Raw genomic sequence first — 23,559 nt, 5'->3', positions numbered from 1 at the left:
GAAACGTGTGGGGTTGTGTAACATCCATATCATTAGTGTGTATCTCTGTAGCATGACCACTTCAGGGTTTTCACACAGCCTTGCAGAGTGGGTAATTTGAGGCAGGGACCTCTTACTCCAGGTTCTTCCCTGATTCACACTTCAGCCATCCTCCTCTCAAGGAAGATTTCAGAAGCGACTGTTGCTGCTGTGAGAAGCTGTTTGCTTTACTTTTAAAAATAGGTTGGTACTGAGTGTCCTTTGAAGGAGATACATTTTGGTGTGTTGGGTGGAGACCTGATCCTGGAGTCAGGAGATTTGGGGTTGGGTCCATGTGCTGTAATCCAACAATTATATCCCTTTCGGCAAATCACTCAACCCCCAGGTCTCGTTTTCCTTCTCTGCATCTACATGGTAGAATGCATTTGCCTGACTATCTCCCAGGGTTGTTGTACTCATCAAATGGGTTTATTTATTTCATTTAAATTTTTTTTAGTGAAATTTTACCTTCATGTGGCTCAAAATTCAAAATGTATAAAACGTACATTTCCTTTCACTAGTGATACCCAGCCACTACTTTTCCTTCCCAGAATTATCAGTTTCTTGTCTGTCTTCCAGAAATATTTTATGCATATATAAGCAGATACTTATATGTGGGTTTATAAATTTTTTTCACAAATGGATAGTATACTATACCCAAATGGAAGTATACTATATGCAGTTTTTTGCATGTTGCTTAACTTAATATATCTTGGAAATTGATTCTTAATATTTTTTATCACTGTATAGATTCCACTGTGTGGATATGTTATTATTTATTCCACTGTAGATTGTTTTTAGTTTTATTACAAACAGTGCTATAATGAGTAACCTTATACAGGATGTCATGAATTTGTGACAGTATAAAATTTTTATTCAAGATTTTTTGAAAACAAAGGAGAGGAAATCTAGGGACAGTGCGTCTCATTTTAAGCTCATTTTGGTTCAGAAGCCTAAGGGGCAGAATAGGCAGTGGCAGCATTAAGGCACATTTAGCCACCCTAATCAAGCCAAATGCTGAAAGAAAAAAAAATCCAGTTACTTGAGGGTTCTGGATCCTTGAGTCCTGTTCATCAAGACTTTAGTCTCAGCATCCAAACAACTAGAATTTTTACAACTTTTGAGTTTGGTAGATTTGTAACAGAAACATTAAAGGAAAATTTTTGGCATTTTTCTTGTTCATCTAACATGCAAATCTAAATATATTATTGTAATGTGCTTTACAGTTTTCTTCCTTGGCTTTATGAATTTAGTTGTACTAGGCTGACTTTCAGCTTTTTAACCTTCCTCCCCGCCCCCCTGCTTTTTTTAAAATTTTGTGCAGACCATGTTTTTCCTTTGTCAGCTATTTCTGGAGCTCAAGTAACAGTCCTCAGAATATTAAGTGTAACGATTTCTCTGTTCTTTGCTATCACATATCCAAGTGCTCTGAAACCAAACACCATTAGAGCAGGAAAATTCAGGAAGAAGTCCATGAAGTAAAGGCACATACCAAAGGCACATACCTTTGTTTCTGGATCAAATTCTTCCATGGATTCTATCAACTTCCCAGGTTCCAGCTCACCTAGTGGAAAGGGGTAGTCGGTTCCCAAAATGACTTTATCCTGAAGAAAGAAAAACTTTTGTCTCTAATTTTGTAGAATATCAAAGAACCTCTTGTAAAATTAATTATATTTACATATTACAAGCATTCCTATGGTAAAATAACAAATTTCTTCCTCATTAATAGAAACAAACTGATCTAAAATTTTTAAGATTTAATGGCTTCAAAACTTATTCTGACATTTTCTCCAGCAGGTGCCGCTATTAGGTCTCTTAAAGCTGCAAATCAACCCTCAATCCTCCCTTGTTTTTTTTAAATAGCTGAAATGCAAAATACTCAGATATAAGAAGCAAGCATTTATTTAATAAATTAACATGCTAATGTTCTCAGATGAAATTAAGGATTCTGTATTTCTTAAAATGATGCACTGCAATTGACCTCACAATTTTTGAAAATATACTAGAGTTTAAAAGGAAAACATAAAAAACAACTGGATGAAAAGAAAAGAAAAACAAACAAACAAAAACCAATCAACCCCCCTAAACGGGGGTATCTCTATAAACTAGATTGTTGTCCATTTTTTAATGATGTAGCTTTGAATTTCTATTTGACACTTTGTACCATAAATCACACAGGCTTGTCTGTCTACAAATATATAAAGCAGTATGTCAGGCAACGTGCTAAAATCTAGATTGCCCTGGTCAACAAAACAGAAATGGGGCTAGAGAGGAATCAAGACAGCAGAGTAGGAAGATCCTGAGCTCACCTCCTGTCACACTTAAATTACAACTACTTACAGGACAACTATCTCTGAGAAATCTCTGACCTGAAGGCTAGCAGAAAAGATTTCCCATAACTAAAGATAAAGAAAGAACCACAACTTGACAGGTAACAAGGTGGAGACACAGTCTGCCAGGTATGGCGACTCATAAGCAGGAGAAAATCACAACGGTGGAGGTCCTCCCTGAGGAGCAAGAGGTCCAAGTCCCACACTGAATTCACCAGACTGCTGGTCCTGCACTGGGAAGTTGAGCACCGAGAATGTCTGGCTTTGAAAACCAGGGGGTGGGGTGAGGGGGGCTTGTGTTTAGGAGAGCTAGGGGCTGGAAACTGAGACTCCATCCTTAAAGGGCATGGGCAAAAACTCGCTTGCTCCAAGTCCCAGTACAGAAGCAGCAGTTTGAAAAGAGCCTGGCTCAGACCTGCTGATCTTGTGGAGTCTTGCGGAGGGACAGGAGGCAGCTGGGACTCCCCCTGGGGACTGAGATGCTTGTGGCAGCCATTTTTGTAATATTATTCTACCATGTTGACACCGGCACTGGTGGGTGCTTTTTTTTGAATCCTCCCTCTAGCCTAGTAGCACCAGGGGCCAGCCCCACCTATGAGCACACCTGCAACAGTCAGCCTTGCCACAACAGAAGGGCTCATGCAGTCCATATAGGGGACATCCTTGGAGCATCTGGCTCTGGTGGCCAGAGAGGAAAGTGCTGCTTGGCCCCCTAGGACATCTACTTAAGGCCACTTCTCTAAGATTGGGAGTTGTAACCAACCTACCTAATACATAGGAATAAACTCAGAGAATTACTCAAATTTAGGAGACTGAGGAGTATGTTTCAAACAAAAGAACATGACAAAACCTCAGAAAAAGACCTAAATGAAATGTAGATAAGCAATCTACCTGAGAAAGAGTTTAAGATAATGATCATAAAGCTGCTCACCAAACTCACGAAAAGAATGGATGGACAAGTGAGAACTTGAACAAAGAGTTAGAAAATGTAAGAAGGAACCAATCAGAGCTGAAGAATACAATAACAGCAATGAAAAATACACTGGAGAAAATCAATGGTAGATTAGATGATACTGAAGAATGGATCAGTGATATGGAAGACAGAGTAGCAGAAATCACCCAAGCCAAACAGAAAAAAGAAAAATAATTTTAAAAAATGAGGATAGTTTAAGGGACCTTTGGGACAACATCAAGTGTACTAACATTAGTATTATAAGTGTCCTAGAAAAAGAAAAGAGAGAAAGGGGTAGAAGATGTTTTTGAAGAAATAATAGCTGAAAACTTCCCTATGAAGGAAACAGACATCCAAGTCCAGGTAACATAGAGAGTCCCAAACAAGATGAACCCAAAGAGATCCACACCAAGGCATAATTAAAATGGCAAAAGTTAAACAGAGAATTTTGAGGGCAACAAGAGAAAAACATTTAGTCACATACAAGGAAACCCCATAAGGCTATCAGCTGATTTTTCAGCAGAAAATCTTCAGGCCAGAAGGAAATGGCATGATGTGTTTAAAGTGATGAAAGGAAAAAACTTACAACCAAGAATACTCTACTGGGCAAGATTATCATTTGGAATGAAGTACAGATAAAGAATTTCCCAGACAAGCAAAAACTAAAAGAATTTATCACTGCTAATCTGGCCTCACAAGAAAAGTTAAAGGGTCTTCTTTAAGTGGAGAAGAAAAGGCCAAAACTACTAATAAGAAAATAAAGGCCAAAAAAAAAAAAAAAAAGGCAAATATACAGTAAAGGATCAGCCACTTAATAAGCTAGTATGAAGATTAGAAGACAAAAGTTGTTAAATCAACTATAACTACAATAAGTAGTTAAGGGATACACAAAGTACAAAGATGTAAAATTGATGTCAAAAACATAAAATGCATGTGTGTGGGAAGATGTAAAAATGTAGTGCTTGTAGAATGCATTAGAACTTAAGCGACTATCAGCTTAAAACAATCTGCTGTAAATATAAACCTCATGGTAACCATAAGCTGAAACCTACAGTATATACACAGAAAATAAAGAAAAAAGGATCAAACACAATGCTAAAGAAAATCATCACATCACATGGGAAGCTACTAAAAGAAGAAGAAAGGAACAGGTTTGTTCCAATCATGTTCACTAATTTGAAAAGATGCATGCACCCCTATATTCACTGCAGCACTATTTACAATAGCCAAGATATGGAAGCAGCCTAAGTGTCCATCAGTAGATGAATGGATAAAGAAGATGTGTAAATATGAGGGTGAGTCAAAAATTATCCGCACTCCAATTATATTAAAATGTCTGTTGATCACACTATCAGTGCTTTCCATTCAAGACTACTGTCTCCCCAGTCAGTGCTGTGCAGGTGTGAACGTGTTACATCTGTTCACTTGTAGCTGGAGTGCGAGCAAAAATGGATGCCCCACTTGTGATTTGCATAAAAGAAGAGCAGTGTGCACGGATTCGTTTTTTGTGGTCTAAGGATGTACCTGGTGCCGTTATTTATTGAAGACTTTGTACACAGTATGGAGAAAGTGTTTTGTTGCAAAGAAGTGTGTATGAACGGATAGGGAAGTTCGAGGAAGGTTGCACAAGTGTTAGCCATCAAGAAGAAGCCAGACGCCCGTCCATGTCCATGGCTGATGACAACATTGAGCATACATATGAAATGATTCTGTTGAATAGACTAGTGACAGTGGATTATGCAGCAAATCATTTGCAAATCAGCCATGGCTCTGCCTATAAAATAATCCATGACAGACTTAGGTTTCAAAAAGTTTGTGCTGAAGCCTAAACTTTGGATTAAATGCAGGGGACTGCTATTAAAGGGTATTGTGATCTTGCATGACAATGCACTTCTGCACACTTCTGTCCACACTGTTGATACTCTGCAAAAATTTTGTTTTGAGGTGTTAAAGCATCCTCCCTATAGTCCCGATCTTGCTCCATCAGGCTTTCACCTGTTTGGGCCCCTGAAAGCAGCTCTACAAGGACAAAGATTCACTTCTGATGAAGAAGTGTTGCATTTGTGGCTTGCAGCTCAGCCTAAAACATTTTTTATGAGGGAATATTAAAACTTGTTGACAAATGGATGAAGTGTATTGAAAAGCAAGGAGGTTATGTTGAAAAATGATGTATTTGTCTTTTCTAAAAGTTAATTAAAATAAATTTTACAGCCAGAGTGCAGATAATTTTGACTCACCCTCAAATATATACAATTACTCAGTCACAAAAAAAGAGAATGAAATCTTGCCATTTGAAACAACATGGGTGGATCTAGAGGGTATTATGCTAAGTGAAATAAATCATACAAAGAAAGACAAATGCCATACGATTTCACTTATATGTGGGATCTAAAGACAGAAAAAAAAAAGGAACAAACAAAATAGAAACAGACCTATAGACACAGAGAACAAACTGGTGGTTGTCAGAGGGGAGGGGTGGGGAGGAGCAAAATAGGTAAAGGGGATTAAGGGGTACAAACTTACATTTATAAAGAAAATAAGTCGGGACTTTCCTCTTGGCTCAGTGGTTAAGAATCCACTTGCCAATGCAGGGGACACAAGTTCGAGCCCTGGTCCGGGAAGATCTCACATGCCTTGGAGCAACTAAGCCTGTGCGCCACAACTACTGAGCCCAAGTGCCCCAACTACTGAAGCTCATGTGCCTAGAAGCTCATGCTCCACAACAAGAGAAGCCACCACAATGAGAAGCCTGTGCACCACAACAAAGAGTAGCCCTCACTGGCCACAACTAGAGAAAGCCCATGCACAGCAATGAAGACCAAACGCAGCTGATAAATAAATACATAAATTTTTAAAAAATAAAGAAAATAAGTCATGAGGACTTAATAAATATAATGTACAGTATAGGGAATATAGCTGATAACTTTGTATGGTGACAGATGGTTACTAGACTTATTGTGGTGATTCATTTGTAATGTATATAAATGTATTGAATCACTATGTTGTATACCTGAAGTGAATACATTTTAAGTCAACTATAATTTTTAAAAATGCAATGGATAAGAATATGATATATTTGTGTAATGGAATAATATGCAGTGATAAAATGAACAAAATTTGGGAAAAAAGCCCAGAAGTGGTCCCTCTCCTCAGGAAACTCATAATCTAATCTATTAAATCAATAATCAATAATAAATCTGTCTATCAAAATAAAATAAGAACATATTTTCAACCAGCAATTTTACTTCTAGTAAGTATCACACTCATATGCATGTAGTGGAAATATATCAGGGAAATTAATTGGAACATTATTGTAGCAGCAAAAGACTAGCAAACTAAATTATAGCACATTTCCAAAATAAAAAGGAATGAAGGATAATTGCATATGCTGAAATGAAATAATCACCAAGTTATACTGTAAAGAGGAATGCTCTTGTACAGCAGAAACTAACACAACATTGTAAATCAACTATGCTCCAATAAAAAATTAATTAATAAGAAAAAAGACATGATCTTGTAATTGAGAAAATACAACCCAGTAGCTGTCATATGAAATTTACTAAGTTAATTCAAATATTTGAATAAACTAAAGTTAATTCAAATGTCATATGATATCCCTTATATGTGGAATCTAAAAAATGGTACAAATGAACCTATTTACAAAACAGAAATTGAGTCACAGACGTAGAAAACAAAGACAGTTACTAAGGGGGATGGGGGTGGGGGGAGGGATAAACTGGGAGACTGAGACTGATATATACACACTACTATATATAAAATAGATAACTAATAAGAACCTACTGTACAACACAGGGAACTCTATTCAATACTCTGTATTGTAATGACCTATATGGGAATAGAATCTAAAAGATAGTGGATATATGTATATGTATAACTGATTTACTTCGCTGTACAGCAGAAACTAACACAGCATTGTAAATCAACTATACTTTAGTAAAAATAATTAAAAAAAGAGAAATGATCTTGAAGTTTTATCGTAAAGAGGGGAAAACAGTCTAAGACAATGTGTCTGCTATGCTTATATTTCTGTTTCTGATAAAGGGCACACAAATACGTGTTCGCAGCTGAGAAACAGGTAACATTAGTTGCCTCCACAAATGAAGACTAGGATTCAGGGGTGTGGGAGATCCCCCTTCTTCTTTTTTGGAGATATGATTCACATGCCATAAAATTCACCCTTTAAAAGTGTACAGTTCAGTGGGTTTTAGTATATTCATGAATTTGTCTAATCATTCCCACTATCTGATTCCAGAACATTTTTATCACCCCAAAGTAAACCCCATACTCATTAACAGGTACTCCTTGTTACCTCCTCCCTCCAGCCCCTGGAAAACACTAATTTACCTTCTGTGTCTGTGGAATTGCCTCTTCTGACATTTCATGTAAATGGAATCATGCAATATGTTGCCTTGTTTCATTTAGTATATTGTTTTCAAGGTTTATCCATGTGGTAGCTTGAATCAATACTTCATTCCTTTTGGGGCCAAATAATATTCCATGGTATAGATATACCACATTGTGTTTATCCATTCATCAAATGACGGACATGTGGGTTGTTTCTACTTTTTGGCTATTATGATAATGCTTCTCTGAACAATTGTGTACAAGTTTTTGTATGAACATGTTTTCATTTCTCCTGGGTATATACCTAGGAGTGGAGTTGCTGGATCATAGGGTAAGTCCATGTTTTAACATTTTGAAAAACTATTTTTCACAGTGGCTGCAGCAGTCTTTATTCCCAACAGCAATGTATGAGGGTCTCAATTTTTCCACATTCTTGCCAACACTTGTTATTGTCCATCTTTTTGATCATAGCTATCATGATGGGTGTAAAGTGGTATCTCACTGTGGTTTTGATTTGCATTTCTGTAATGACTAATTATATTGAACATCTTTCCATTGGCTCATTGGCCATTTGTATGTCTTTGGAGAAATATCTGTTTATATCCTTTGTGTTTATTCAAGCCCGTGTGTTTCCTTTTTTTTTTTTTAAATAAATTTATTTATTTATTTGTTTTTTGGCTGTGTAGGGTCTTTGTTGCTGCACAGGGGCTTTTCTCTAGTTGTGGCAAGTGGGGGCTACTCTTCATTGTGCTGTGCAGGCTTCTTATTGTGGCGGTTTCTCTTGTTGCAGAGCACAGGCTCTAGGCATGCGGGCTTTGGTAGTTGTGGCACACAGGCTCAGTAGTTGTAGCTTGTGGGCTCTAGAGCACAGGCTCAGTAGTTGTGGTGCTCAGGCTTAGCTGCTCTGCAGCATGTGGGATCTTCCCAGACCAGGGATTGAACTTGTGTCCTCTGTATTGGCAGGTGGTTTCTTAACCACTGAGCCACCAGGGAAGTCCCTGTGTTTCCTTTTTATTGTTGAGTTGTAAGAGTTCTTTTTATTTTCTGAGTACCAGAGACTTATCAGATGTATGATTTACAAATATTTTCTTCATTCTGTGGGTTGTCTTTTCACTTTGTTGTATCTTTTGAAGCACCAATTTTTAAATTTTGATGAATTTAATCTTTTCTTTGGTTGCTTGTGGTTTTGGTGTCATATTCAAGAAATTATTGCCTAAAAGGTTACGAAGATTTACAACTATGTTTTCTTCTAAGAGTTTGTAGTTTTAGCTCTCCCCTTTAGGTCTTTGGTCCCTTTTGAGTTAACTTTTGTGTATTTTGAGTGTAAAGAAGAGATCCAACTTTATTATTACTTTTTTTCCTCATGTGGATATTCAGTTGTCCTACTACAATATATTGAAAAGACTATTCTTTCTTCATTGAACTGTATTGGTACTTTTGTTCAAAATAGGTTATCTTTATGTCTGTTCTTAAGCCATTACCACACAGTTTTGATTACTGTATGTATCTGTGTAGAAAGTTTTGAAATTGGGAGTGTGAGTACTCCAATTTTGTTCTTTTTCAAAATCATTTTGGCTATTCTGAGTCCCTTGCATTTCCATATGAATGTTAGGATCAGCTTGTCAATTCCTGAAAACAAACAAACAACAAACAACACCCCCCCCCCCAGATTTTTGATAGGGATTGCACTGAATCTGTAGATCAATATGAGGAGTATTGCCATTTTAACAATATTAAGTCTTCCAACCAATGAACATAGGATCTTTTTATTTATTTAGGTCTTCTTTAATTTTCTTCAACAACGTTTTGTAATTTAGTGTCCAAGTCTTGCACTTATTTAGTTGAATTTACTCCTAAGAATTTTATTCTTCTTGATGCTATTGTAAATGGAATTGTCCTCTCACTTTCATTTATGGATTATTCAATGCTAGTATTTAGAAATACAGGTAATTTTTATATATTTATCTTGTATATTTTGTATATATTTTGTATATTTATTTTGTATATTTATCTCACGGCCTTGATGAATCTCTTTATTAGCCCTGATGGTTTATTTGTGGATTCTCTAGGATTTTGTATACAGAAGGTCATGTTGTCTGCAAATAATTTTGCTTCTTCCTTTCCAACTTTTATGCCTTTTATTTATTTTTCTTGCCTAATTTCCCTGGCTACAAACTCCAGTACAATGTTGAATAGAAGTGGTAAGAGCAGAAACTTTCAATCTTTTACCATTAAGTATGATGTTAGTTGTGGGTTTTTCATAGATGTTCTTTATCAGGTTGAGAATGTTCCTTTCCACTAGATTCTGAGCATTTTCATCATGAAAGGCTGTTGGAGTTTGTTGAGTGCTTTTTCTGCATTTATTGAGATGGTTGTATAGTTTTTGTCCTTTATTAATATGATGTACTATATTGATTGGTTTTTGTATGTTGGTACCTTGCATTTCTGGGGATAAATCTCAGTTGGTCATGGTGTCTAATTCTTATTACAGGTTGCTAGATTCAGTTTAATAAATGTTGAGGGAATTCACATCTACATTCATAAGGGATATTGGTCTGTACTTTTCTTGTGATTTATTTTCCTGGTTTTAGAGTAATGCTGCCCTCATAGAATAAATTAGGAAGTATTGCTTTCTTTTTGTACTTTTTTGAAGAGTTTGTGAAGAATTTGTTGTAATTCTTTTTAAAAATTTTGATGCAATTCAGCAATAAAGCCATCTAGTTCTGGGCTTTTTTGTGTGGGAGATTTTAAAATCACTAATTCAATCTCTTTACTTGTCATAGGTTTATTCAGGCTTTCTATTTCTTCTTGAGTCAGTTTCTTAGTGTTTCTAGGAATTTCTTCATTTCATTTAGGTTATCTAATTTGTTAGCACACAGTTGCTCATATTTTTTCTTACCATTCTTTTTATTTCTGTAAGGTCTCTAGTAATGCCCTCCTCTTTCATTTTCAATTTTAGTAATTGAATCTTCTCTCTTTATTTCTTGGTCAGTCTAGCTAAAGTTTTGCTAATTTTGTTGATCTTCTCAAAGGCCTGAGTTTTAATTTTATTGATTTTCTTATTGTTTTTCTATTTTCTATTTATTTTTATATCTGCTTTAATATCTGTTATTTCCTTTCCTATGCTTGTTTGGGTTTAGTTTACTCTTCTTTTTCTAGTTTCTAAGATGGACATATAGACTACTGATTTGAGATCTTTCTTCTTTTTCAGTATAGGCATTTTGCAGCTATAAATTTCCTACTAAGTACTGCTTCAGCTGCATTTCATGAGTTTTGGAATGTTTTGTTTTATGTTATGTTTGTATTAAATATTTTTAATTTCCCTTGTGATTTCCTCTCTGTCTAGTGTCATTTCATTTCAGCCTGAAGGACACCCTCTAGCATTTCTTATATGGTAAGTCAGCTAGCATTGAATTCTCTTGGCTTTAGTTTATTTGAGAATATCTTCATTTCTTCTCATTCTTGGAGGATAGTTTTGCTGGCTATGGAGTTTCTGATTTACAGGTTTTTTTTTTGTGTGTGCGAGATTAAACATGTCTTCTACTGCCTACTGACCTCCATAGTTTTTGATGAGAGCTAAGGGTGGAGCCATAGGGAACATCAACACTGGGAGTGGAGTGCTTACAGGAATAGAAGACAGAGGGAGAATGTCCAGAAAACAGGCAGAGACAGCCAGTGAGGCAGAGAAGGAGAGACAGAAAACAAGTGGTATTAGAAAAAAATGCAGTGAGAGGTATTTGAAGGAGAAAGTGTTTAATAAATAATGCTTTAGAAGAGGATGAAAAAGATAAGGAGTGGAGAGTCTTTGTTGGATTTGGCAGCCTTATTAAGTGTACTTTCAGGGGAGTGATGGGGAGAAAAACAGATGCACAGCAGGAAAAAGTGAATTGTGAAAAAATGTTGACTACACATTATCTCTTAGCTTGGGTTTCCCTCTTCCTTTTAATTATCACTCTATTTGTGCTGCTTTGTCTCATCCATAAACAAAGATATAGCTCCTAAGCCTCAAGACCTGGGTGTGTGGCTGCCTGCTGGACACCTCCACTTGGCTGCCTCACAGGCAATTAAAACTCAACATGTTATCTAATATCAAAGTCCTCAGCTTAATATTTATGCAACATCATGTTTATTCTCATTCTCTCTCCTGTTCTCACTTTTGCAGTCTCTTACTCTCCTCCCCCCCCCCCCCCCACATCCCATTTACTTGCTCTTTGGATATCTTGTTTTTCTCCTGTTTGTCCCCTGGAAGCTGACTTGTCTGTACTGTACAACAGGCTCCCTTGTCCTCAGGCTTCTAGTTGGGTTTAGCTAATGCACGACATAGGCAGAGATTGGAGAATGGAGAGAAGTGTTTATCCCCCAGCCCTCTCCCTTTGGAGTCATCAGCTTGACTCCAACTGAAAATCTCAGCTCCTTTTAGCAGGCCCTTTTCACAGAGCCCTCTCTTTCTTCAAGTTTTGGCCTGGAATGGTAATGGAGCTTTCCATACTTTTGTACATAATCCATTTATTAATTTTTTTCTCTAGTTTTCTCAATTCAGGTATGCCATCTTATTTCCCGCTGGAATCCTGAATGACTCACACTGTGCTCCAGTTATACCAAAAATTTTTATAGTTTTCTGACTTTACTAGGTTTATCCTCTGGTTGGAATGCGCTATCCAGCCCCAAACTCCTATTTTTAATTGATTAATTAATTAACGTGGTGGACAACTTTTTATTTTGACAGAATTTCAAATGATTAAATAGAAATGTTGCAAGATAATTCAGGGATCTGCCATATAACCTTTACTCAGTTTCACCAGTTGTTTGTATTTTGCCCCCTTTTCTTTATCATTTTCTCTGTATAGATATTTGTGAATATATCCACATTTTTTCTGAACCGTATGTAAGTTGGAGACATTATGGCCCCTTACTCCTAAATAAATTAGAGTTTATTCCTAAGAAAAAGGACATTTTCTTGTATAACCATAGTACAGTTTTTTTTTAAATCAGGAAACAAATATGTAAGTTGATATATATAATATTATATTTATGTTATTATATATATTATCACCAGTCAATACTCAAACATTGTCAGTTATCCCAACAATGTGCTTCGTAGCTAATTATTTTTCCTGGTCCAAGATCCAGTTGATAATTACATTAAATTTAATTGTTGTGGCTCTGAAGTTTCCCTTAATTTGGAGCAGTTAATGTTTTTCTTTTTTTTTCTTTTGGAGGAGTCACTCTTGACTTGGATATTTTTGAAGACAACTGTAGTCCAGTTATTTTACAGAACGTCCTTCTATTCTATCTTATAGAATTTTATAGAATGTCAGTTGGTGTTTTTTTAAATATTTCCTCATGATTACATACAAATTATGCCTTTGGGGTAGAAATTTTACAGAAGCGATGTTGTGTCTTTTTCACTGCATCAAGTCAGGGGTACATGTTACCAGTTTGTCCCAGTGTTGGTGATATTTGATCATTTAGTTAAGTTGGGACCCACCAGGTTTTTTTCCTATAAAGACTATTTTTTCCTTCATGATTAATAAGTAATTTGTGGGGAGACAATTTAAGATCACATAAATATCTTGTTCCTCATCAAACTTTCACCCACTGGTTTTATCATTCAATACTGATCTTCTTACTCTATCTTTTTTGTGTATTAAGTAATTATAAGGAAGAGATTACATCATATATACATACACATTTACTTATATAATTATATATGTTCACTTGTCCATTTATTTATATCATTCTAGACTTTATTTTGTTGACTGGATTATAATCCATTACTGTCATTGTTTGTTTTGATGACCAGATCATCTCAGATTTGATCAGTGTGGACCCCTTCAACTTGACCCCTGTGTCTTATGCTTTTTCCCCACCATTTTTTGAATACTTCCTTACTCTCAGGCACAAAAAGTTGTTCCAGCTCATTTTGTATTTTCTCTCTTCTGGAATCAGCCTTTTCTCCAAGCAGCCTAGCTTCCTGGTAGTAGAAAGTGTATCTAGAAACCAAGATCTGGGCACTAGATGTGGTCATTATTGCCAGTGTGGAACTATATGTGTGTATGTCCCTCTTGTCTTGTTTCCATTCTTTGATTTTGGCTCTTTATCTTTCTTTCTGTCTGCTTACTTTTTGAGTTTACTTTTCTCCTCTTCTAGTTTCTTTAGGTGGAATCATAAATCACTGATTTTATGCCTTTCTTCTTTTTCTAATAGAAGCATTTAAACCTATACTTTTTTATTGAGGTATAATTGACATATAACATTATATGTTTCATGTATACAACATAATGATTCAATATTTGTGTATGTTGTGAAATGATCACCACAAGTCTAATTAACATCTGTCACCAAACTGCTTGAGCAAGTTTTTGATAGACTTTAATGAGCTTAAAAGCTCCTCCTAGGAAACCCACTCAATTGACTATTGAAAGTAGTCTAGAAAGTATTAGTCTAAGAACTTTAACCAATAATGCAAAGAGCCCAATTGTCCTTAACTAGATAGTCATGTCCTTCTTTTTTAAAATCCAGCCTAACAATAATTGTCTAATCATTTTTCCCCTATAAAATGTCCCTGTGCAGATAGAATCTTTGAATTGGGCTTTTCAGAAAGTCTCTTCATTTGAAATAAAACTCTAACCTATGCTTATAATCAATCTGAGAGTGGCTTTGTGTGTCAAAGGAATGAAGGCTTGAATGTCTGAAAGAGGGAAGTCTGATTGTTACTAGGCCTGAAATATTAAATGCATTTTAAATACTCTCAATTCGAGCTATTGTGAGGATAAATGACACTTTGATTTCTGCTAGAAAAAAAAGATTTTCCTAGGTTTTATGAATACATTTACATAAAATAATGTGGGGAAGTATATAATAAAGTTTAGAGGAAGGCCATGATAGACTCACAACTCTGTCTCTAGATTCCTATATTCATGTACTGTATAAAACCAAGCAAATACACCTGCTGGTAGAAGCCCTAAAGGCCAAAGTTATGTCTCCTCACATCTGTGCCAACAGCTGATCTCATTCTGAACTGCCTGGTTGGTATTCACTGGAGGTTCATTTGTCCTTATTTCTACTTCTCTTGCTAAAAGTTGTTTACAATTTCAAAACACAACATAAGTTTTAAAAGTCCCATGCTTGTAGAGTATTACATTTGTCAATCACATTAACATAAAATTGACATGAAACCTAGAAAATAATTTTTTTTTCTAGCCAGGAATTCTTCCATTCCCAGTATTATGGCCTTCTTAGATATAAATACATTTTAAGTGGGGAGGAGCATGTTCTGTTCCAATGCAAAGAAAGCAAATGATTTTAAAGCAGAAATGAAAACCACTCCTCTGCAATTCATCCTTCCTGGTTAAGACACTTCACTATTCTCCTGCCAGCTTGACTTTGGAAGCCTGTTGCAGAACACCCACTTTATGGTTTGGCAGTATTTAATAATTATGTATTGTTCACAACTCCTCTCTATAGGAGGTTAATTACCCACTTGTGATAATCTGGTTTGTAAATTTTTCATACCTGTTATCTACCTATATACCTTATATTGATACCTTCTGATAAACTTTTGACCGTTTCTAACTTGCTAGTCATTTCTTAAGGGAGAGAGAAAAGGAGGCATAAAAGAACTGAAAGTGAAGTTCTTGGTAATTGCATTTCTTGTTCAGAGAAGAGATAGTAGCAGGGAAAAGGTAGGGAGAAGAAATTCTTTAGGAGGCAAATGCTCTTATAGGATGAAGGTTACATACTTCATCATTTGATACCAGTCCTTACTTGATAGATGCTTAATAAATACTTCTTGAGTTAAATAGTAATACTTTTTGTATTGCTATTTCTACCACCTGTTATAACTACAAATTGACTGTGTTTTAAATGGACGCAGAGTCCTGGTTAAGGAGGCATAGGACATGGCCTTCGATGACTGTTGCCCCATTTCCCCTGATACAAGATCCCTGGGATACCCAAGACTCTCGTGACGTCTCAGGCTCCCAAGTAACATACCTGTTCCTGGCCTCCCAAAAACTAGCACTTTCTTCTTTTTCTTCCTTCTTGTCTGTGTTCCAGGATTCTGTTCCTTTGGGATTGACCATAATCATGAACCAATTTTTAAGGGCATTTGTGCTATTGTAATATTTGACAACATCTACATTTTAGTAGGACCTTTCTAAAGACTATTAAACCCAAAGGAATAATTCTAATGGTAGGCATTTTAGGTAGCGTGGCTGCCTCTTCCAGGATCCTAAAATTATACCTTCCCAATAGCCAATGGCTTTCTTTATTAGGTAGGAAAGCAGTGGATAATCCTGATTGATTCCTCTGCACCAACACTGCCCCCAACGTACATTTCCTTCCCCATAGCCAGCAGCACACACTCCCTATGAAGTCAGAGACTTACTGAGCTGATAATAATAGTCATTAATATTCCTGCCAGAGGAAAGAAATAAACTGCTCACCTGCTGGGATGCATTAACTTTTTCACATTTTCAGGGAATGCTGCGAACACTGAAAGTGTGGCTTACTAAAGAAACTCAAATAGTGGAAGAGAATTCATTTGTCTTCTGGAAAAGGAACAATTAACTATCTTCTCATTAGCATATTTCATTAGTAGCATTTGCAGTAAATACAACACACCTCTTTTATAACATAGCATATTACTAAAATTCTAGTATATCAAGAATTCAGTTTGTTCCCTGAGACATCGTTTCCTAGAGAAAGAACCTGATTTAATTCAGTCAATGCAAAGTAAGATTAGCCTTATATCCACAAGATCGTTACACAGCTCAGTTAAACAAACATTAACTTAACACCTACTATGCAAAAAGCACTGACATTTGTACAGTCCTTTAGCATCATGTTATATTAACTCCTCACATCAACTCTGTCTGGTTATCATCTCCATTTTGCAGTTGAGGAAACTGAGGCTGAGAGGGTAAGTGACTTGATATTAAAGGTCACCCAGCTAACAAGCAGTAGAGCTAGGACTTGAACTCTCTCCCACTTACCACAACTTCTTGAGAAGGTAATAAATTATACTCTTGTTCTCAGGAAGCTTACAGGCATCAAAAAGGGTTCCACTTATTGAGGACTGAAGTGCACAAGAAAACATCATTTAAGCAGAATACTTACAGGCAGAAGTGTTAAAATATATTTAAATTTCAAGTCAGGTTGGAAATATTTTAGTACATATGGTATACTCCACTGCCTACAATAGCCCTGGGTATAATCAAATCTTTGGTGATAAAGGACCTTTTCATTGCTTTCAGATCATCCTAACCCTTTACAACCCCCGAATAGAGCAGTCCTGAGTATTAAAGAGGTAGAAAGCCTGGAAAATGAATGAAGAAAAAACTCTGGCTTTTGGGCCTGACTGGTCTCTAGTTTAGGTTCATTTTCTAACCCCACAGATCAAATGCCCAAGACAAGATGACATGTATGCCCATTGTAAAACTAGAGGCATTAAATGCCCCAAAATAGTTTTGTTTCTTCTAAAAGTGAGCCATTTATTTTACTGTAAGATAAAATACTGTCTATTTTGCAGAACAGGTGTTTCTGGTTTCTGTTTTAAAAATGAAAGCACATGTGAATAGATATTTTGTTTCGGGTGGTTGAAAGTCTGTCTTGCAGAGACAGGCCCCTTTATTTTTTAAAAAAATTGAGGTGAAATTCACATAACATAAAAATTAACCATTGTGAAGTGTATACTGTGGCAACATTTAGTACTTTCAGAGTATTGTGCAACCATCACCTCTGTGTCATTCTAAGATATTTCACACCCTCAAAGGAGACCTTGTGCACAATAAGTCACTCTCCATTCCTACTCACTCCCCTGGCAATCACTATTCTGCTTCCTGTTTCTGTGGGTTTATCTATACTAGATTTTTCATGTAAGTGGAATCATATAATACATGACCTTTATGTCTGACTTCTTTCACTTAGGATGTTTTCAAGGTCCATTCATGTTGTAGTGCGTATCAGTATTTAATTTCTTTTTGAGGCTGAATATAGAATTCCATTGTATGGATATACAGCATTTTGTTTATTCATCCATCTGTTGATGGACTGGACATTTGAGTTGTTCCTACCTTTTGGCTATTTCAAATAATGCTATTATGAACACGTGTGTATAAGGATCTGTTTGAATAACTGTTTTCAATTCTTTGGGATATAGACCCAGTAGTGGCATTGTTGGGACATGCTAATTCTATGGTTAACTTTTTATAGACCTGCCAAACTGTTTTCTACAGCAGCTGCACCATTTTATATTCCAACCAGCAATGTACAAGAGTTCCAATGTCTTCACATTCTTGTCAACATTTTTTTTTTATTACAGTCATCTTGGTGAGGATGCATTGGTTATCTCACTGTGGTTTTGATTTGCCTTTTCCTAATGACCAGTGATGTTGAACATCTTTACAAGTACTTGTTAGTCATTTATATATCTTCCTTGGAGAAACGTGTTTTCAGATCCTTTGCCCAATTGAAATGGGTTATGTGCCTTTTTGTTAGTGAATTGTTAAGTGTTCTTTATGTATTTGGATACAAGTCCCTTATCAGGTATGTGACCCTCTAGTGAATTTTTCATTAAAGTTATTGTTGTTTTAGGTGTAGAATTTCTATTTGGTTTCATATTATAATTAGTATATATATATTGGTAGCTGTTTTTGTTCAGACATTGTTCTCCTGGTTTCCTTTAGCTCTGAGTCTATGATTTTCTTTATTTCTTTGATCATATTTAAGGCTGTTGATTTAAAGTCATTGTCTAGTAAGTCCAATGTTTTTCCAGTGACAGTTTCTGTTAATTTCTTTTTTTCATGGAAATGAGCCATACTTTCTTGTTTCTTTGCAGGCTTCTTAATTTTTTTGTTGAAAACTAGACATTTTGAATATTATAATGTGGTAACTTTGGTAATCAGATCCTTCCTTCTCCTTAGGGTTTATTGTTCCTTTGTGTGCTCCGTATTTATTTATTTAGTGACTTTTTCAAACTATTTTTAAAGACATTCTTTGCTGTATATGCTCTCTGAAGTCTCTATTACTTAAGCTTGTGGTCAGCTTGTGTTTTGAGAAAGAGTTCTTTAAATACCTAGAACAAAAAGAGAACCAAAAAGAGACAAGGAAGAAAAACCTGTCCCGGTCTTTGCAGATTGGCTCTGTGTCAGGCCTTCCTTCAACACTTGGCCAGGCCATTTACAACCCTACCTTAGTGTTCACTTCCTGCTGATGCTGAACCTAAAGATCAGCGAGAGATTAAAACTTAGGGCCCTATCATGTCTTTTCTGAAGAGGCATCCTGCTCTTGGCATGTGCATGGCTTTCTAGATTCTTCCTGCTTTTTATCTCATTCCCTCTTTGCTTTTGATTAAGTTGCCATAGAGGATCCAAGCCTTATTTTACCTTACTGCTTCAGACAAATACACATTTTGTTTGCTGTGAAGTTTAAGTTTAATTTTCCCTTTATCTCAAATTTCCAGTGATTTTATAATTCCAAGGTTCTGACATTTCAAGATGAATGAAAAGTCTTGCAAATTGATTGATAGTATCACAATTGTACTCACTGTAGTTTCATTCTTGAAACTATATGTAGCTTTGTCAAATGCTTTTATTGAGCACTTACTGTGGGACTGGAATTGTGCTGTATACCTTATTGGTTATCTTATTTAACCCTGTCAACAATCCCAAGAGTTAGGTACTATTATTATCTGTATTTTATTGATAAGGAAATAAGCTTAGAGAGATCAAATAATTTACTCATATCTCTCAAAGCTATGACTGTTGTACAGCATTAAACTCTTAAGCATCATTCACTGTTTGCTTCACAAGAATGGGATTTCCAGGACTTTTTTCCCCTGCTTTATCTTCATTTCTATTTTTATTTCTACTCTTAATTGTATTATCATTTTTCACCATGTTTCTCAGGCATGCAGAAACTAGTTTGTTGAAACTAACAGAAACCACTGAGGGAGTTCCCTGGTTGCCTAGTGGTTAGGATTCGGCACTTTCACTGCAGTGGCCCAAGTTCAGTCCCTGGTCAGGGAACTGAGATCCCACAAGCCGTGCAGTGTCCAAATTTTAAAAATAAAGAAAAAGAGAAAAAAAAGAAAGCACTGAAAAGTATGAACAACAAACAAAAGATTAGCTGTAGTAGTGAATTCAACTTGGAATAGAATGCTGTGTGAATAACATAGGAATAGTGCTGTAGTTCCTCTATTTCTAGAAGAAAATTCTAATGATACTTGGTTGTAGGTGAAGCTTGGATATTTAGAAACTTAGGAAACAGACACTCTCATTAAGAGAGTTTATTTACTGCAGTGTTTATATGGTTTTAAAAACAATTTTAATGCCTCAAATGATGTTTCTAATAATGACAAGGCACTATGTCAGAGATGTGTGTTTGAACAAAATTGTTTCATGAAATGTAAGTGTGGAAAAGTAATATTTATAAACTAAGTTATGTGATTATAGATGTTCTAGTTGAATTAATAGTTTAAATTTTAGAAGTAGAAAAAGGGAATTCCCTGGTGGTCCAGTGGTTAGGATGCCATGCTTTCACTGCTAAGGGTGTGGGTTCAGTCCCTGGCTGGGGAGTTGGGACCCTGCAAGCCATGAGGCATGGCCAAAAAAAAAAAAAAGTGGAAAAATGATCTTAAGACTCTAAAATGTGTATATCATCTCTCTTCCTTCCACCTTCTACCCAAGCCAGAGAGAGTACTAGAATATTCTTTAACTTCTGAAAATCTTGCCAGACCCTTTCTATTGCTACAGTTTCTGCTGACCTATAATTGCCTATAACCATGAAAATGACTTTAGGGAGCTGGAAGCTGGGCTATAGGAAGATGCAATACAGGTAAGATAAATTTTGTTAGAGAAAGGGAGAAAAGCTCACGCACCCAAGCTGGACTTTCACTTGTCCGTGAAGACATAAGGAGCTTACCCCAGAATGTAAATTAAGGCACTGCTTGTTTTACTGAGAAAGTCTTGCTATTAAAAACAAAGTCAGTTAAACTAAACAGTGTCTCTAGTGACTCAGTTTACATTCTGGCACAAGTTCCTTCTCTCATCATGGACTCTTTGTGGACTGGTATTGGTCTAAGGATCACAATTTGAAACCCCATTAAAAAGATGGTAAAGTGAGTTTTAAAGAGCATACATCCACAAGGACAAAGAGAACAGGATAGAAGACATAAGAAAATTTCAGAAACTGGAAAGCAGTTGGACAATAGTAACTGACTTTAGAAAACCAAGAAAGAAAGATTCCTAGCTAGTATAAGATAAGCCAAAAAGTAACCTGGCTTATATCATCAAGCCCTCAAATATCTGTAATTGACAGCACCAGGTACCTCTGGAAGTAGAGACTAAGATTGAACTAACAGGAGAATTCACTGTAAGCCTGTTTCAGAAGCAGTTAGACCCTAGATCACTTCCCTGACTTCTCAGTCCAGTGTCTGCTTTCCCCTCATCCTGGCAAAAGACTGGTCATTTAGTCTCAATAGGGGGTGAAAGAGAGGGTCTCTAAACTGGGAGATACCAGGCACAGTTGAGAGTGTGGAATGTTCTGAAAGCAAAAATGTTAATGGAAGTTTATTTATTAAAAATTGAGTGCCTCTCAACCTTTATCCCCTCTCAGTTCCCAGAATACTGGCAACCAGGCCTTTCCCATTCAGATAAGAGGTTGAAAGAGCTTCTCTGGGAAAGTGATAGATCAAATAGGAAAGACGAAACTTCTGGAGTTTCCAAAGAATATGGCTCAGTTGGGTTATTCTATAGAGAAGACCACACTTGACAGGCTCCATCCACATACAGAGACTTCCAATCTTCTTTTTAATGACCACTCTTAAATATAAGCAAACAGCCAAGGATTACAGACATTTGAAGAAAACATTTAATGTGAAAGACTGAGACTTAAAAAAAAAATACAAAAAGCCAGTTGAAGGAAGACTTACAGGGAGAAGTAATTTCCCAAAATTATTATTATTTTTAGAGAGGTTAGAAAAGATATTGTACCCACTCAACAAGAACAGGATGTTTGAAAAATGTTTACAGAACAAGAACAGTAACAAGCTCTTGTAAATTAAACAAATTAAAAAAGCCAATTAGAGACTTCCCTGGTAGCACAGTGATTAAGAATCCACCTGCCAATGCAGGGGACACGGGTTTGATCCCCGGTCCAGGAAGATCCCACATGCTGCGGAGCAACTAAGCCCATATGCCACAACTACTGAGCCCACATGCTGCAACTAGTGAAGTCTGCACACCTAGAGCCCGTGCACCACAACAAAAGAAGCCACTACAATGAGAAACCCCCACTGGCTGCAACTAGAGAAAGCCCGAGCACAGCAATGAAGACCCAATGCAGCCAAAAATAAAGAAAGAAAGAAAAATAAAAGAAAAGCATTACACTTATATATATATATATATATATATATATATGTATAAGCCAATTAAATAGGAGGATTTATTAATAAAGTCGAGAAAGTCTCCCAGGAAGTAAAACAAAGACTCTAAAAGGGGGAGTGTAAGACAGAAAAAAAATAAGGTTCAACTTTAGAATAAGAACTCCAAAGAGTAAACAGAGGGAAGGAAGTCATTAAAGAAATAAATTAAGAAAATTTACTGAACAGAAGGGCTCACCAGATGGCTAGCATAATGGGTGAAAACAGTCCCATATCAGGTAACATTGCTGAGTAATTTCAGGACAGAAAGAAAATCTTAAAGAGTCTTTGAGATTGGGAGGGAAGGGGAGAGAAATAGGTTTTATATGAAGTTTCAAAGATTAGACTGGCATTGCATTACTCAACAGCAACTCTAGAAGCCAGAATACAGTGGAAAAAATGTCTTTAATCAGGAAAACAGCTTCCAAGCTAGAATTATATACCTAGCCAAACAATTAACTCACTGTAAGGGAAGAATAAGGACATATTGAGATAACCAAGGTTTCAAAAATTTCATCTCCCGTACTCTCTTTCTTAGAAAGTTATTGGAAGATGTTTTCTACCAAAATGAAGGAATAAAGCAAAAAATTGGAAAATCATGAGGCTCAGGAAGCAGGGAACCCAATGAGAGAGAGAGAGAGAATGTGAGGCACACAAAGGGGAGATTTCAAGATGTCAGCTGTGTAGCCAGTCTAAATAACAACCCAGTCCATATCAGAGCAAGTCAGAGACTCCTGAAGATATTTTTTCAAGAAGAAAGAATTAATAGACTACTGTACCTAATGTGTTTAAATGCACTGAGAGGAGAGTTACAAAATTGGTAGAGAGTTTGGGGTTAAGTTAGTGTAAAGTAGTGTGCAAAAAAAATTAAAGGGTGAAAAAATGAAAGGTAGATAGATAGATAGATAGATAGATAGATAGATAGATAGATAGATAAATTGTTGGCTGCAGTCATCTCACTGAACCTCATAGAAAACCTGGAACCAGAATTGCCCAGCCATGAGATTCCTGGATTCCTGACCCAGAGGAAATGAATGGGATAATGTGTTCATTGCTGTGTTAAACCTAACCTAAGCTTTAGGTTAATGTATTATACAGCAATAGATAACTAATACAGATTTTGGTAACTGGAAGTAGGGTGTTGCCATCATGAAGACTTAAAAATCTGGGATTGACTTTGGAACTGATTAGTGGGAGGAAGTTGGAAGGACCTTGAGATAGTGAAAGACTGAAGATCCTTATAAACACTGTTATTAGAAGCTTGTATAACCTGTGAGAAGTTTACCATAAGGACTTTAAGGAGAATGAGGAAAATATTATTGGAAACTAGAGAAAACGAGATCCTTGCTATGTTGTGGCAAAAAAAGAAAATAATAAAATAATTTAAAAAAATTATTGATTGAACCTGGTGTACCCCCCCCAAAAAAAAAAAATTAGCAGCACGGTCACCTACAGTAATATGCAAAGTAGAA

The 23,559-nt window shown here is 36.2% G+C and overlaps 1 protein-coding gene across 5 annotated transcripts in view; it reads right to left on the bottom strand.

Annotated features, from left to right (window-relative positions):
• Positions 1–23,559, bottom strand: part of ACMSD (aminocarboxymuconate semialdehyde decarboxylase) — an 87,973-nt gene that overhangs the window by 15,192 nt on the left and 49,222 nt on the right. For 4 of the 5 annotated variants that reach the window (XM_057744319.1, XM_057744318.1, XM_057744317.1 and 1 more), the window contains one exon: positions 1,524–1,622. In XM_057744319.1, coding sequence (XP_057600302.1) covers positions 1,524–1,622 — 99 coding nt within the window. Of the gene's footprint in view, positions 1–1,342; positions 1,623–23,559 lie in introns of those variants that run through there. The other variant, XM_057744316.1, reaches the window with a different exon arrangement.

This window comes from Hippopotamus amphibius, chromosome 8, assembly GCF_030028045.1.
Source record: "Hippopotamus amphibius kiboko isolate mHipAmp2 chromosome 8, mHipAmp2.hap2, whole genome shotgun sequence".
Lineage (NCBI taxonomy): Eukaryota > Metazoa > Chordata > Mammalia > Artiodactyla > Hippopotamidae > Hippopotamus > Hippopotamus amphibius.
The sequence above is the reverse complement of the archived record's forward strand: the minus strand, read 5'-3'. Positions and strand labels throughout refer to the sequence as shown.